The sequence below is a fragment of the Sus scrofa genome, chromosome 12 (genome assembly GCF_000003025.6).
Source record: "Sus scrofa isolate TJ Tabasco breed Duroc chromosome 12, Sscrofa11.1, whole genome shotgun sequence".
Lineage (NCBI taxonomy): Eukaryota > Metazoa > Chordata > Mammalia > Artiodactyla > Suidae > Sus > Sus scrofa.
In genome coordinates this window covers 1159422-1176499 of record NC_010454.4, presented here as the reverse complement: position 1 = coordinate 1176499, position 17078 = coordinate 1159422, and the positions used below count along the sequence as shown (strand labels likewise).

Here is a 17078-nt window from a genome sequence, read left to right as displayed (position 1 = left end):
CCCTGGCCTTGCTCAGTGGGTGAAGGATCCGGCGTTGCATGAGCTGTGGTGTAGGTTGCAGTGCTGTGGATCCGTGTTGCTGTGGCTTGGCGTAGGCCGTGGCTATAGCTGTGATTCGACCCCTAGCCTTGGAACCTCCATATGCCACTAGTGTAGCCATAAAAAGAAAAAAAAAAAAAGAGAGAGAGAGAGAAAGGTAAATGCCTCATGATAGCACTTATGTGTGAAATCTAAAATATATCACAAATGGATGGAACTAGAGACTCTCATACTGAGTGAAATGAGCCAGAAAGACAAAGACAAATACCATATGATATCACATAACTGGAATCTAATATCCAGCACAAATGAACATCTCAGAAAAGAAAATCATGGACTTGGAGAAAAGACCTGTGGCTTCCCGATGGGAGGGGGAGGGAGCGGGAGGGATCAGGAGCTTGGGCACAACTTAGAATAGATTTACAAGGAGGAGTTCCCGTCGTGGCGCAGTGGTTAACGAATCCGACTAGGAACCATGAGGTTGCGGGTTCGGTCCCTGGCCTTGCTCAGTGGGTTAACGATCCGGCGTTGCCGTGAGCTGTGGTGTAGGTTGCAGACGCGGCTCGGATCCCGAGTTGCTGTGGCTCTGGTGTAGGCCAGTGCCCACAGCTCCGATTAGACCCCTAGCCTGGGAACCTCCATATGCCGCGGGAGCGGCCCAAAGAAATAGCAAAAAAAAAAAAAAAAGAATAGATTTACAAGGAGATCCTGCTGAATAGCATTGAGAACTTTGTCTAGATACTCATGTTGCAACAGAACAAAGGGTGGGGGAAAAATGTAATTGTAATGTATACATGTGAGGATAACTTGATCCCCTTGCTGTACAGTGGGGAAAAAAATAAAAATAAATAAAATAAAATATATCACAAATGAACCCATCTACTGAACAGAAACAAACTTGGCAAACAGACTTGTGGTCGCCGAGGAAGAGAGTGGGAGGAAGTGGGGTGGCCTGGGGTTTGGGGTCGGTAGATCAGACTCTGACGTTTAGAAGGGATAAGCAATGAAGCCCCACTGTGCAGCACGGGGACCACGCCCAGTCTTTGGGGACAGACCTTGATGGAAGAGAGCATGAGAAAGGAACGTAGGCATGCGTGTGACTGGGTCGCCTTGCTGGACAGCAGAAACTGGCACATCGTACATCAACTATGCTTTAATTCAAACGTAACGAAGGAGTTCGCGTCGTGGCGCAGTGGAAAAAATCCGACTAGGGACCCTGAGGTTGCGGGTTCGATCCCTGGCCTGGCTCAGTGGGTTAAGGACCCAGCGTGGCTGTGAGCTGTGGTGTACGTCACAGATGCAGCTCAGGTCTGGCATGGCTGTGGCTGTGGTGGAGGCCGACGGCTGTAGCTCCAATTAGACCCCTAGCCTGGGAACCTCCATATGCTGCAAGTGCAGCCCTTAAAAAAAGCAAAAAAAAAAAAAAAAAAAAGGAGTTCCTGTTGTGGTGTCTTGGGAGCACTGGGATGCAGGTTCGAGCCCCAGTCTGGCACAGTGGGTTAAGGATCCAGCATTGCTGCAGCTGCGGCTTAGGTTGCCACTGTAGCTCGGATCTGATCCCTGGCCCAGGACCTCCACATGCCAAGGGGTGGCCAAAAAAAAAAAAAAAAAAAGAAGAAAAGAAAAGAAAAAATAACAGGAACTTGACAACTTAGATGAACTGGAACAAGTCCTAGAAAAGCACAAACCAGCACAACCTGCTCATTTTGAAATGGACCGTGGGAATAGCCTCATAACTATCATGGACATTGAAGTCGTGCTTTTAAAACTTCCGAAGAAAGAACTCTCCAAGCCAGGTGGTTGTGTGTAGAATTCCGCCAAATGTTTGAAGAGAAACTGCACCAAAATGTTCCAGAAAATAGAAGAAGGGATAGTTCTCAATTCATTTCATGAAGCTGCGATTGCCCAGATACCATAACCAAGGACAGTACAAAATAAGATGAAACGCAAACATCTCTCGTGATGTAGATGCAAAATGCCTGCAGCCAACACGATTCTTAGCAATGAAAGACTAACTGCCTTCCCTATAAATCAGAATGAGGCGAGGGTGTCTGCACTCACCACCCTTAGGCAGCAGCCTCCCGAAAGTTCTACCAGCGCAGGAGAGAAAGTAAAAGGCCCAGAAACATGGGGAGGTAGATATGAAACTGTTTGGTTCCTCTTTGCAGATAATAAGACCTTCTGTGCAGAAAATCCCGAGGATGCTACCAAAGGGAAAAAAAGTCCTCCTAAAACTATATTTTTCGTTTTAGTGTAGAAAAGGTTTTTTTTGCTTTTTTGTTTTCGGCCGCACCGCGGCACATGGAGGTTCCCAGGCTAGGGGTCCAATCAGAGCTACAGCCGCCGGCCTACACCACAGTCACAGCAACGCCGGATCCATAACCCACTGAGCAAGGCCAGGGATCGAACCCACAACCTCATGGTTCCTAGTTGGATTCGTTAACCACGGAGCCACAACAGGAACTCCCAGCAGCTGTAGCTCTGATTAGAGCCCTAGCCTGGAACCTTCCACATTCTGCGGGTGTAGCCTTAATAAAGCAAAAAAAAAAAAAAAAAAAAAAAAAAAAAAAAAAAAATCAGGAGTTCCCGTCGTGGCGCAGTGGTTAACGAATCCGACTAGGAACCATGAGGTTGCGGGTTCGGTCCCTGGCCTTGCTCAGTGGGTTAAGGATCCGGCGTTGCCGTGAGCTGTGGTGTAGGTTGCAGACGCGGCTCGGATCCCGCGTTGCTGTGGCTCTGGCGTAGGCCGGTGGCTACAGCTCCGATTCGACCCCTAGCCTGGGAACCTCCATATGCCGCAGGAGCGGCCCAAGAAATAGCAACAACAACAACAAAAAGACAAAAAAAAAAAAAAATCAAAGCAAATCCTATAAACAATTTGATGCCAGTACATTTGGAAGGTAGAAGAATGGGGCAGCCTCTAGAACAGAACGACTTGTACCCTCAGATGATGCCCACCAGATATGTGGGCAGAACTCAGGCCACAGCCCCCGCAGCGGCTGGACCCAAACGGCCAGGACTTGGCCAATATCTGCTGCTTCCCTGATTGCGCCCCGCTGCCAGCTCAGGACCAACCAGAGAAAGCCAGGTGTGCTCCCGGACCCACCGGCCGCTTGCAGCATCCCCAGCGGCCGCCGCAGCTTCCCCAGCTCATAGCCCCACTCAGGGCACGGGGGGCCCTTTCTCTAGGAAGCTGCCCCCTCGCCCGCCTGCCTTTGAGTCTCTGCCACCGTGATGGGGCCGCCTCCCAGCTAGAGCAGAGGCCCAGCCCCTGCCCCCTCTCCCTCGGGGGTCCCTCCATTATAGCCACAGCGTATGCTCTCAAAATTCACGCCCAGAGACACCCCAGGTCTAGCTGGTTTCACGTGCGAATGTTTACTAAAGGCACATGCAGCAGAAAACTCCCTGTCTTAAGCATACCACAGAAAGCTAGCATGATCTCAACTCCAAGATGAAAATTAAAAGACTAGTCTCATTCCGGATAGACGCAGAAAGCCTCAAGAGGCTGTTCGAGTGAGGTCGGCGGTACGTCAAAGATGGTATTGCCATGGCTTACAGTGGGCTTTCAAGGCCAGGAACCTGATAAATGCATTTCCTGTTACAGGTGAAATGAGAAAAAAATGCCCCGTCATCTCAGTAACTGAAGAAGGAGCACTTGATACGATTTAATACTCATTTGTAATTGTGAAAAGGTCTCCCAGCAACCCTGAAGAGCAACATCTGAATCTGATAAAGGACATGTGGCTTTAACAGATAAAGCAAAATTAAACCCCAAATTATAGGAGAGAGAGACACCTGGGACTGCATACTTCAGAGAATTAGGTGTGGCAAAAAATTCCATAAAGAAATACACACGCAGGAGTTCCCGTCGTGGCGCAGTGGTTAAGGAATCCGACTAGGAACCATGAGGTTGCGGATTCGATCCCTGGCCTCGCTCAGAGGGTGAAGGATCTGTCATTGCCATGAGCTGTGGTGCAGGTCGCAGATGCAGCTCGGATCTGGCATTGCTGTGGCTGTGGTGGAGGCCAGTGGCTACGGCTCCGATTCGACCCCTAGCCTGGGAACCTCCATGTGCCGTGGGAGTGGCTCTAGAAAAGGCAAAAAGACAAAAAAGAAAAAGGAATACACACGCAAACATGTACACAGCCGACCAGAGAAACCAGTTGCAAAGGATGTGATGGAAAGTTCCTAATATGGTGAATGCTCTTGCAAATTACTGTCCTAAGAGGAAACCACCGGACAGGAAAAGGGGCTAAGGCTGCAAACTGTTTTGGGGCCGTAGACCCTGCATTAATCAGGCATCTTTTGACTGGACGGTACAGAAACCCAGTTTGAACTGACTTGTGCAGAAGGGAATGTATCAGCTCACCTGGGTTTCAGGTACAGCTCCATCCAGGTGCTTCATTCCTTTTCTCCTGTTTCTGTCCATCTTTCCTCGTCATGGCTTCATTCCCAGGCAGCCTCTCCTCAAATTGTGGCCACGTGCTGCCAGCTCGGAGCCCCTGTGGAGAAGGGGAGAGCAAATACCTGGATGACATCTGATGGCTCCCACCTGAGCCATCTGCCCGCCTGAATCAACTTCAGCTGCCCAGGATGGGCTGACCGGCCAAGCCTGAGTTTCCAGCCCCCTTTCAGTAAGAGTGGGGAGAGAGTCCCCAGAGAAAAACTCAGGTACTCTTACCAGAAAAGGGGGACGAGATTGGAGCACGTCGTGTAGGCGAGAGGGAGCCCGGTCCCCGGCGACCCATTTAGAAAATAAAACAGCCCCGAGTCCCCTTCTGCTCGGAGAATGCCTTCTTGCGCCAAATGATTCGGAACCTCCGTTCTGGGCTTTAAAGCCGACTGCTTGCCCTCCTGGAGCCCCAGACCTGGGCTCCCGTCAACCAATTGCACAAATACCATGGGAGCCGTGCAGGAAAGGAGCTCCAAGGAGCCTGCCTGGCCCTGAGGCCCGAAGAAAGGCAGGAGGAAAGTGGGAGAGCTCCAGGCGGAGACCCAGGCCTTCGCCAAACCTCTGCGGTGGGCGGGGGCTCGGGCCGCAGTCCCAGGATGGAGGGCAGAGGGTGGAGGGCAGAGGTCGGAGGGCGGAGGGCGGAGGGCAGGAGGCAAGGCCTGGGCTATGCGGTCAGGAGCTCTTCGAGGGCCTGCAGCGGGGCTGTGACTGCTCAGAGGTAGGTGTTCCCCAGGCAGGTAGCCCATCGATGAAACCAAGAGGCGCCACACGACCCAGAAATTGCTCGCCTAGGTTTATTCCCGAGAGAAACGCAAACACGTGTCCCCAGGAAAGGCTGGACGCGCATGTTCTCAACAGCTTTACTCAGGTGCCGGAAGGTGGAAGCAACCCACAGGCCTGTCTGCGGCTCAAGGCCTGGGCAGGATGAGGTCCAGCCGGGCGATGGCCGCGACCGGGCCTTTAAAGGGATCGCGCCCTCACACCTGCCACAACCCCGAGGCACCTTGAGGCTTGAGGCAGAGGGCAAGCCGCGTGTAACTCCGCTGCCCGAGGGTTCCTGGAACAGGCCAGCTCACAGACAGAAAGCCCGTTAGCGCTGGCTCGGGGCGGGGGGCTGGTGGTTAGATGGCAGGTTTCCGTTTGAAGTGATGAAATGGGTGAAAAATAACTGTATGATGGTTGCATGACCGCGAATGGACCAGAAGCCACCGAACGGCACCCTTGAAAGGAGTGAATTACATGGCGTGTGAATTACGTCTCAACAAAGCTGCTAACAAAACCGCACCAAACAAATGGACACTCTTTGGAGCTGAGGGAAGAATGCAGGGGCTGGGGGGGGGCGGCCCCCCAGGGAGAGCGGCCGGTGACTGGGGCCTCATGCCCTCCCCCGGAGCACCCCCCACCCCCAGAAGTCAGGTTTCCTGGCCCAGAACGAGGCCCCGGCCAGGGCGGCTGGGAGAATCAGGGAGGCTGGGACAGAAGGAGCCCCCTTCCCACCCCATCTGCCGCCTGCCCTCTATTTTAAATCCCGTGCTCACGTCTGTGTTCCATGGGGGGGGACACAGAGTGATTTCTCTGCGGGTGTCCCTCCAGTTCTGAGGCCCGCCCAGGCCTGGCTCAGCAGAGCTCACTGTGCTTGGCCGAATGAATGAATGAACAGAGGAATGGATGAGTGAGCAGGTGAGGGAGGAAAGGGGTGGGAGAAGCAGCTGGGGCGGGTGGGTCCACCCAGAAGGCCGGGTACCGAGGGGAAAGCTGGCCACTCCCCACATGGCCACTGGGTGGCAGCCTCGAGACACTGACGGCCAGAGGGGCTGAGCGGGCGGTGCCAGTGGGCAGCCAGGCAGGATGGAGAGGGGTGTGGCCCGCCGGCCCTCCTGGGAGAAAGGGGGGCGAACAAGGAGTTCCCGCCGTGGCACAGCAGAAGCGAATCCGATTGGTATCAGTGAGGGTGCGGGTTCGTTCCCTGGCCTCGCTTAGTGTTGCCGTGAGCAGATCCCGAGTTGCTGTGGCTGTGGTGTAGGCCAGTGGCTACAGCTCTGATTCGACCCCTGGCCTGGGAACCTCCATATAAAAAGCAAAAAAAGAAAGATAAAGAAAAATTTGGTTGGAACTTTTTCCAGGAACAAGAATGGTCTGGAAAGTACAAAACTCCAAAAAGCCAGAGCCCAGACCCCATCTAATCCGTCTGCCAGCAGGAGGGACCAGGGGCTTCAGAGAGCGGGCGACAGGATTCAGGGCAGCCTCTCCTCCACACCTGCAGTGGCCCCTGGACTCGGCCAGCCTTGAGGAGCCAGGGACATGTCAGGCCCCAGCTGGCTGGTCCACCAGCCTCAGGGCACCCAGAGTGGGCCCCTGGGCTAATGGGACAGAGGGAGCAGACACCAGAGCCTGGCCCACCGAGGGGCTGCTGCCCAGGGTTGCAGGGGCAGGGTGCAGGGGCGACCCAGGAGGGCTCAAAGGGTGACGCGATCAGGCCTGGAAGGGCCAGCGGGGTGACTGGGCAGAGAGCGCAGAGCCTTTTCCGGCCCCCCCTCCTGCCCTGCGAGTGACCAGGTCCTTCCTCATTAGCCGCCTGGGTCCGGCTTTATTTCCTAGATGCCTTGACGGTGACTAGAAAGCCCAGGACCTTTGTGGGGCTCCCTGTCTCCCAGCACCCAACACAGAGAGGCCCCCAGCGAGGGGAACTGGAGGACGGCCACCGTTGCCTGCACTGCCACCCAGGGCCACTTCAGGGGCCACGCCGGGCAGCCGTGATCAGTTCTCTGGGAACACCCTGCACCCTGGGGGCCACCTCCCACAGCAGGTCCCAGGGCCCAGACTCCTCCCCAGCCCCCTGGAGGCCTGGTCACTGTGGGCCCCGCAGGCTGCCCCTCCAGGCCCCAGGCTGGGTCAGGGCCAGGGTCAGGACCCTTAAGCATGTCCTGTCCCCACCATCAATGCTTCCAGCCCGTTTGCTGACTCTCCAAGGACTCACCCCCAGAAACAGCCTCCCTGATGCCGCTGTCTCCAAACAGGGGAGTCGCCAGGGCAGAGTCGGCACTGGGGCAGCGCCGAGGCCGAGGGAGGAGCAGGCCTGCCCAGCTGCGCTCAGGCTCCCGCTCGCACTTGCGCCACGGTCATTGTGAGTCAGCGGTGCTGGCAGCAGTCCCGGCCGTGAGTTAAACACGGGTACCACGGGCGCCACCACTCCTGCATCTTAAAACGTAAAAAATTTGTATTGCGGTAAAATACAATAAAATATAATCAATAACATAAATAAATAATAAATACAACGAATTACAGATAATACAGTGTACCATTTTCAGCATGCAACAGTTCCCCAGCCAGGGATCAAACCCACCACAGCAGTGACCAGCATTGACCAATTGCTTTTTTTTTTTTTTTTTTTTTTTTTGGGGGGGGGTCTTTTTAGAGCCACACCGGCAGCGCATGGAAATTCCTAGGCTGGGGGTCCAATCAGAGCTGCAGCTGCCAGCCTGCGCCACAGCCACAGCCACGCAGGACCCTTAACCCACCGAGTGAGGCCAGGGATCGAACCTGCATCCTCATGGATCCCGGTCAGGTTCGTTACCGCTGAGCCACGACAGGAACTCCCTGGATTAGTATGTGACATTTTTGGTGGCTGGTTTCTGTCCCAGAATGTGACGTCGAGGTCCTTCCATGTTGCAGCCTGTGTCAGGGTCTCCCTTCTTTCAGGGCTGCGTGTCCTGATCGCCCCTTCTGAGGACACCGGCGCCTGGATAAACGCCCACACTCATGACCTCGTTTGACCTTGCCCACCCCTGTCAAAGCCCTCCCTCTAAGCAGGCACAGCTCGACGTGCCGATTAGGATTTTAACACACCCACTGGGGGACACAAGTCAGCTCGTCACGGGGTCTCCGGATCTCCCGGCAGCCCTGAGCTGGCTGACCTGAGCTCTCCTGGAGGCTTCAGGCCAGGGGCTGTCCAGCCCTGAAAATGACCGCTGCCCGGTCTCTCCGGGGCTGGGGACAAGGCTTGGTTAGAGCATCCCAGCCCGCCCGGGGCCCAGGCCAGTCCACTCTAGGTGAGAAGCTGTCGCAGTCCCCTCTCCAGCGACCCGGCAGGGAGGGTGGAAGGGGGGGACAGGGAACAAAGCCCAGCCTCCTTGGCCCTGGGTTCGCCCACTCCCAGCTCTCGAGGCCGTCGGCAGAGAAGCCAGCAGCGCTGCCACGGAAGGAGGTACCCAGCAAGGAGAGGAGGGGGCCGGACGGCTCTGGGCCCGGCTGAGGGGGAGATGACACAAGAAGGGAGCACGGCGGTCAAGGAAGGCCAGCCAGGGCCCCGGGGCCATCTGTGCACCGTGGGGAGGAGACTCCGCCGTCGTGGGCGCAGGGGAGCCACCAAAAGCTGTCAGGACGCCCTGCAGGAGGAAGGAGAGAGAATGAGCCACAACCGGTGGTGCTTCTGGGCGAGTCCGACTCCGGCAAACTTCCAGACTTAACTCCCTACATCCTGGCCCCAGCCCTGTGGGCCCCCTCCCAGCTTTTCCAACCTCCTGTCACCCCCGACCCCGCCTGGCCTGGCTGGGTTTGCAGGAGCCTGGAGGCCTTGCCTCCTCCGCGCCCACCTAGCCTGTGCTCCATGTCCCACCCCGATGGCCCAGGTGGGGGCCCGAGCTCCCAGGTCCAGGGCCACCTGCTGGGCCACCGCCTCCCTGCCCAAGGACCCCCGTCCACCTGGCCTCCCCAGCACCCCCTCCCTGCCCTTCCCTGCTGTGCTGCTGCCCCGCGTCTGGCCCCATCCAGGGTGGGTGGCCCCGGGGCCCCTTCCTGCCATGGCCATCCGTCTAAGTGGCCTGACCTGATTGAGCCTCACTGGGTGCCACCTAATGTGACTCGGCCAGGCCTAGCAACCTTGGCGGTGGCTCGGGGAGAGAGGCAGCCTGCGGGACAGTGGCCAGGACCCAGAGGGTGGGGTCACTCAGGGACAGAGCGATGGCCGTCCCCTCCTCAGTCCAGCCCTGCTGCAGGCCAGCCGGGCCCAGGGCCCCTCCCCAGGACCGGCTCTGGGCGCTGCAACCCTGGGTGGCCATTCGTGCCCAGGCCTCGGGCTCCCGCCTGTCAGATGGGAGTGAGGACCCCAGCCCCCCATGGTCTGGTCTCCAGGCCCCGGGTTCCATCTGGGCGCAACGCGGGCTCTGGGCTCCCAGGCACCTGTTGAGGCAGGGCCCACGGGCAGGCTGGGGTTCTTCAGTTACCTTCTCTGAAAAGGGCTGGATCCCCCCTCCCCACCCACGGGTGGGAGAATTCAAACAGGGTGTGTGGGTGGGAACCGGCCAGGGCCGAAGCTGCGGAGGAGCTGGGTGGACACTGGCGGGACCGATGCTCTCAGGAGCGGGGCAGTTTGTGGGGACTGGTCCTGGTGCCTAGAAGCTGGCTAGACTTAGGGGTGACTGTGGCTGGTCAGGGGGGGCCAGGCCTCTCCCTGCCCTGGGCTCCCCGATGCCCCCAGGCTCGGCTCATACACACAGGGGCCACAGAGCCTCAGCTTAACTTGGGGCTGCGGCTGGCGGCTGGAGGGGAGTGCGGGGCGGGGGGGGGGTCCCTGGCTTCAGGAAAGTGGCCGTAGCATCCAAGAGGCAGAGGAGGCCCATCTAATGGGGGGGCAGCCTTAGCCAGATGGGGGCTTGTGGTGGGGGATGGCCTTGGGGGCGGAGCTCAGCCTGGCCCGGGGCGGGAGGGTGGGCTGCTGAGGCCAGAGGGCAGCAGGGCCAGCCTGGCAGCCCCCCTGCAGGAGTTTCTTTTGTAATCAAAAGCCAGAGCAGGGGAGAAGGAGGGACAGACAGGCCAGGAGGGAGGAGGAGGGACACGTGGGAGGAGGCTGGCGGGGGGTGGCCTCCCCATCACAGACGCACCTTGACCTCTGCGCCAGCCTCCGCCCCGGAAAGGCAAGCAGGCTTCTGGTCACAGCCATTTGCTGGCTGATGGAGCCAGGCACTGGACCTGTAGGTGGCCCATCTCCGAGGACGTGGCTGCCCCTCTTAGTGGCCCTGGGGAGTCCCCGCTTCTCGGTGCTCCCAACAGGGGACTGGAGACGGCGGGGAGCAGCCCCAGGGGCTTCCACATGTGCCCACACTCAGACACACACACACACACACACCCCCCTATACTATGGACTTACATGTTCTCGAGCACGTCTCGGAGTTCCCTTGCGGCTCAGCAGGTTAAGGATCCAGCATTGCCACCGCAGGGGCTCAGGTCACGGCCATGGTGTGGGTTTGAACTTCCACATGCTGGGGACTCAGCCAAACAAAAGCTTGTCTTCAGCAGTTCCCATCGAGGCTCAGTGGTTAACGAGCCCACCTGTATCCATGAAGACACGGGTTTGAACCCTGGTCTTGCCCAGTGGGTTAAGGATCCGGCGTTGCAGTGGCTGTGGCGTAGGTCACAGACACAGCTCGGATCCGGTGTTGCAGTGGCTGTGGCGTAGGCTGGCGGCTGTAGCTCGGATTGGACCCCTAGCCTGGGAACCTCCATATGCCGCAAGTGTGGCCTTAAAAAGAACTGCCCCCAAAGGAAAAAAAAAAAGCTTGTCTCCAGACTCGGAGCAGCTGCCTCAGTCTATCGGATTGAAGGGACAAGCAGGTGTGGGAGGAGGAATGGCCCAGACTCCTCTCGGGCCTCACTCAGGCCAGGGTGCCAGGGAGGGTGCCAGTGTGGGTGCCAGCAGCTGGTTCCCGGAGGCCTTGGCTACGTATTTGCATGACGGAGAGGGCCCCTGCGGGTGTTTTAAATCCCTGTCTCTGGCAGAAGTGGACCCAGCTGAGGCCTGGAGAGGAGGGCCTGGCCTGCAGCCGCCCCAGCAGGAGGCCCCACCCCCGCCCGAAGACTCATTTCATCTGGGCGGCCACCCAGCACTTTCTGCTTGACTTCGAGGAAATACTCTGGGAGTTCCCACTGTGGCGCAGTGGGTTAAGAACCCTACTGCAGTGGCTTGGGTCACTGCAGAGGTGCGCGTTTGATCCCTGGCCTGGCACAGCGGGTTAAAGGATCGGCATTGCTGAAGCTGAGGCTTGGATTCAATCCCTGGCCCACAACCATATGCCGCAGGTGTGCATAAAAAAACCCTGCAGGGGAGTTCCCGGTGTGGCGCAGCGGAAATGAACCTGACTAGGAACCATGAGGTTGCGGGTCCGATCCCTGGCCTCGCTCAGTGGGTGAAGGATCTGGCGTTGCCATGAGCTGTGGTGTAGGTCGCAGACCCAACTCGGATCCGGTGTTGTTGTGGCTCTGGCGCAGGCCGGCGGCTACAGCTCCGATTCAACCCCTAGCCTGGGAACCTCTGTGTGCCGTGGGTGCGGCTCTAAAAAAGCAAAAACAAACAAACAAACTCTGCAGACAATCGACAACCGAAACAGAACCTAGCGGTGTAGCAACAGGAAAATCCTCTTAAATCCTGCTAGTGGCACGATAATTTTCAATAGCCATGGGGCAGTGTCTGGAAAAAAGCACCATGTCTATTGAAGAAATGAAACATTTGGTTAAAAGCCAGCACCAGGCCCAGAGGCCTCGCCAGTGAATTCTATCAACACCTAAGGAAGTAATAAGACCAATTCTACACAGACTTCCAGAAAACAGAAGAGGAAGGGCTATTTCCCAGCTCATTTTGTGAGGCCAGTATCATCCTGATCCCAAAGCCAGACAATTTTATTATATGAGGAAATAAAATTACACACCAACATCCTTAATGAACACAGATGCAAAACTCCTTACTGAAACGGGAGCACATCGGTGCACATAACTGAATCGCTTTGCTGTGCCCCTGAAAGTAACGCAACACTGTAACACGAGCTTCCTCCAACAATTTTTTCTAAATTTTAGCAACTCTAACCCAGAAATAAAAAGGATAATATTTCATGACATGTGTCCCAGGGATGCAGAGTTAGTACATCTGAAAATCAGGGAGGGATCGGGAGCTTGGGCTTATCAGACACAACTTAGAAGAGATTTACAAGGAGATCCTGCTGAATAGCATTGAGAACTTTGTCTAGATACTCATGTTGCAACAGAAGAAAGAGTGGGGGAAAAACTGTAATTGCAATGTATACATGTAAGGATAACCTGACCCCCTTGCTGTACAGTGGGAAAATAAAAAAATAAATAAAAATTTAAAAAATTAAAAAAAAAAGATACATCACTAGAAAATCAGTGGACCTCACCACGGCAACAGACTGGGAAAGACAAATCGAAAGATCACCTTATAAAAAGAAACGCACCTGATACAATTCAACACCCATTTGCGATTTAATTTTTTTTTTTTTGGCTTTTTCTTAGGGCCGCACCTGCGGCATATGGAGGTTCCCAGGCTAGGGGTTGAATCGGAGGCACAGCTGCTGGCCGACACCATGGCTCACGGCGGTGCCGGATCCCCAACCCACTGAGGGAGGCCAGGGATCAAACCCACATACTCATGGATACTAGTGGGATTCATTTCCACTGCATCACAATGGGAACTCCAGATTTTTTTAATTTTAATTTAATTGTTTTCTCTTTCTTTCTTCCTTTTTTTTTTTTTTTTTTTTTAGGGCTGCACCCACAGCATGTGGAAGTTCGCAGGCTAGGGCTAGAATCAGAGCTGTAGTTGCAGCCTACACCACAGCTCACAGCAATGCTGGATTCTTAATCCACTGAGCGAGGCCAGGGATTGAACCCGAATCTTCATGGATACTCGTCAGGTTCGTTACCGCTGAGCCACAAAAGGAACTCCCAATTTTTCTCCTTTTAAGGCCACACCTGTGACAAACAGAAATTCCCAGGCTAGGGGTTGAATGGGAGCTGGAGCTGCTGGCCACAGCCACAGCCACAGCCACACTGGATCTGAGCTACATCTGTGACCAGCTTGCTGCAACACCAGATCCTTAACCCACTGAGCGAGGCTAGGGATCGAGCCCACATCCTCATAGATGCTATGTCACGCCCTTACCCTGATGAACAAAAAGGAACCCCCATTCACGACTTTCTAAAAAAATTCTCAGGAGTTCCCTGGTGGCTCAGCAGGTTAAGAATCTGGAGTTGTCACCATTGTGGCTCAGGTTCAATCCCTGGCCGGAGAACTTCAGCAAGCCATGGGTGCAGCCAGAAAAACAAACAAACAAACAAATAAATGAAGAGATGCACTTTGTTCATGAGTGGGAAGATTCAGTTAACATGATCTTTCTCAAAGTTCCCATTGTGGTTCAGGGAGTTAAGAATCCAACTAGAATCCATAAGGATGCAGGTTGGATCCCTGGCCTCACCCAGGGCAGTAAGGATCCCGCATTGCTGCGGCTGTGGTGCAGGCTGGGGGCTACCGCTCCGATGCGACCCCTAGCCTGGGAACCTCCATATGCCGCAGGTGCGGCCCTCAAAAGCAAAAACAAAGAAACAAACGAAAAAACAGAAAAACTAGATGAGAAGACGTGGGAGAAAGTCTGGGCCGCCTTCGACCAGGAAGAAGGCGAGGCACAAAAAGCTCAAGTCATGAAAGAAAAGTGGGACCGCTGGACTCCATCAAAGCGAAGACCTCAGCTCTCTGAAAGACAAGTAAGAAAGCAGGAGAGCAAGCCGTGGAAGGGGAGAGAGTATTTACAAAGCAGGGTTCTGGTAAAGGACCTCTACCGAAATGTATACGCAATTTTTACAAAGCCAAATTTTTGGCCACACCCATGGCATGTGCAGGTTCCCAGGCCAGAGATCAAACCTGTGCCACAGCCGTGACAATGCGGGATCCTTAACCCACTGAGCCACCAGGGAACTCCCAGCCTCAATGTCTTCTTTTTTTTTTTTTTTTTTTGTCTTTTTTTTTTTTGTCTTTTTGTTGTTGCTATTTCTTGGGCCGCTCCGGCAGCATATGGAGATTCCCAGGCTAGGGGTTGAATCGGAGCTGTAGCCACCAGCCTACGCCAGAGCCACAGCAACTCGGGATCCGAGCCGCGTCTGCAACCTACACCACAGCTCACGGCAACGCCGGATCGTTAACCCACTGAGCAAGGGCAGGGACCGAACCCGCAACCTCATGGTTCCTAGTCGGATTCGTTAACCACTGCGCCACGACGGGAACTCCTCAATGTCTTCTTGATCGAGCCGGTCCCCTGGGGAGTAAGCCGAGTCCTCAGGTGTCTGGAAATGTCCTTATTTTGCGCTCACATCGCTGAAAGAACGTGGAGGATGGAGGACCGGGAGAGAGCTCAGGCGGTGAGAAAGCCCGGCCCCGGGGACCTGGCTCGCTCCGCCGCTGGCGACACATCTGATGCCACGCTGAGTGGTGCCTGTCTCAGGAGCTGCACCTTCACCCTTTTCTCTTTCGACAGCTTCTCTTTATTCTGATGAGTTTGAAATTTCTCAGCGATGCAATGCGGGGGGTGAGTCGTATTTGTGCGCAGCATTCACGGTGGGGACGCCGGGCGGCCTTTGCCCTGCAGAGACCCTGGGAGGAGAGCCCCGCGTCCCCTCCTTCGCGCCTCTCTTTGGAAACGTTGTCCCTCAAATGCGAGACCTTCCACACGGATCCTCCACTGTCTCTCATCTTCTTTCCTAGTTTCTTTCGCTCAGTTTTTTTTTTTTTGGGGGGGGGTCTTTTCAGGGCCGCACCCGAAGCATATGGAGGTTCCAAGGCTAGGGGTCGAATCAGAGCTGCAGCCGCCGGTCTACACCACAGCAACAGCAACGCCAGATCCGAGCCGCGTCTGCAACCTACACCTCAGCTCATGGCAACACCGGATCCTCAACCCACTGAGCGAGGCCAGGGATCGAACCTGCAACCTCATGGTTCCTCGTGGGATTCATTTCTGCTGCACCACGACGGGAATGCCTTTTTCACTCAGATGTTTGTTCTTTCTTCTGATGCACCCAACTCACTCTTCTGATGCTTTCATTAATTTTTTTTTTTTTTTTTTGTCTTTTGTTGTTGTTGTTGCTATTTCTTGGGTCGCTCCCGCGGCATATGGAGGTTCCCAGGCTAGGGGTTGAATCAGAGCTGTAGCCACCGGCCTACGCCAGAGCCACAGCAACTCGGGATCCGAGCCGCGTCTGCAACCTACACCACAGCTCACAGCAACGCCGGATCGTCAACCCACTGAGCAAGGGCAGGGACCGAACCCGCAACCTCATGGCTCCTAGTCGGATTCGTTAACCACTGCGCCACGACGGGAACTCCATGCTTTCATTAAAATTTTATGTTTTCAGTTATTATATTTTTAATTCACAAGGGCTCTCTCTCTCTCTCTTTTAATTTTATGGCAACATCTGCGGTCTGTGGAAATTCCTCAGCCAGGGACTGAATCCCGGCTGTAGCTGCAGCCACGCCAGATCCTTTAACCCACTGAGCTGGGCTGGGGGGGTGGAGCCCGAGTCTCTGCAGTGGGATTCCTAACCCCCCGTGCCACGGCAGGCCCTCCCAGGGCTCTTTCTCGTTCCCCGTTTTCCAACGCGCCCTGTGCCAGCTGTCTTGGCTTTTCCTGTCTGAGGGTGATCATTGCAATGAAAGCATTTCTGGCGTTTTCTTCTGGCCCCCGCGTTAGCTCTGCTTCCCGCAGTGCCCTCTTTTCCCTTAGGTCCTGGGCTCTCGCGTACATCCGAGCAAGGAACCCAGATGCAGCTCGGTGCCCAGTTGCCAGGACTTTGGGCTGGTCTCCTTTTTGATTCCTGCAGCCCGTGGATGGTTGAGTAAGGCCCACAGAACCACGCAGTAGACTACGAGGGGCCCAGGTACCACGGCGCTTAGAGGACCGCTCACTGATGCTCCCCTAAAAGATGAGGAGGGGCTTGTGGTACCAGTAGCACTGGGACAAACTGGATACAAAACACCATCAAAGGCAACGTATTAACGCACACTGGAAAGATCTGGAAGAAAACATCTCGTGATGCCAAGAGCGGCTCTGGCGGGGGACACGCCTCTTCCCTCTGCCTCCTTTCCTGCAGCTCCATACTTTCTGGGCCCTGATGCCCCCTCCCAACTCCAGGGTCGCTCTGCCCTGGGTTTCTGCCTTGGTCACTTACAATCTCCCCCCCCTCCCCCCCACCCAAGGACCCGAAGGGGGTGTCCAGTTCTCCCCGGCAGGCAGGCAGTCACCAGGCCCTGGGGACAGTACCAGCTCCTAACACTTGGCCACACTGAGCTCTGCTGCTGTGCTCTCAGATCACCGGGCACAGAGGTGGCATGTCCGCAGCGGCGGAGGGCAGCCCCCACCCAGGCCTGCCCTGGAGCATGGGAGCCAGCACACCTCCGGCGTCCCACCCCCACGGGGACCCCTGGGGACTCTGTGGTGGACAGGACCCTTCCTCAGTCCCCAGGCCTTCATGCACTGTGCCAAGACCCAGCCCCCTTCATTCCTGGCTGAGGCATTTTTAGGTCTTGTGAATTCAGTTACAGTTACGTACACAGAGGCGGCCCAGCCCAGGGAGAAGCCCCCCCGCCCATCTGTCTCCTCCCCCTCCCCCTCTGCTCCCCGCTATGTCCACACTTCGTGGGCCCGCCTCCCCGCATTTCATATTTACCCCTTCCCATGTCTTCCTGCTGGAGCCCAGCGCAGGCCATCTAGCGCTTCCCCAACTGCTGGAACAGCCTCAGCAAAGGTCCAGAGAG

The 17078-nt window shown here is 55.8% G+C and overlaps 1 protein-coding gene across 8 annotated transcripts in view; it reads right to left on the bottom strand.

The window, feature by feature from the left end:
- Positions 1 to 17078, bottom strand: part of LOC110255939 — a 35822-nt gene that overhangs the window by 17371 nt on the left and 1373 nt on the right. For 7 of the 8 annotated variants that reach the window (XR_002336923.1, XR_002336924.1, XR_002336925.1 and 4 more), the window contains exons 2-6: positions 10638 to 10819; positions 8033 to 8877; positions 7470 to 7690; positions 4721 to 5712; positions 4409 to 4541 (exon numbers count right to left, since the gene is read on the bottom strand). Coding sequence is in view for 4 of the 8 variants with exons in the window: in XM_021066452.1 (XP_020922111.1) it covers positions 4409 to 4468 (60 nt within the window). In the remaining 4 variants the exon portion in view is untranslated. The remainder of the gene's footprint in view (positions 1 to 4408; positions 4542 to 4720; positions 5713 to 7469; positions 7691 to 8032; positions 8878 to 10637; positions 10820 to 17078) is intronic. The other variant, XM_021066450.1, reaches the window with a different exon arrangement.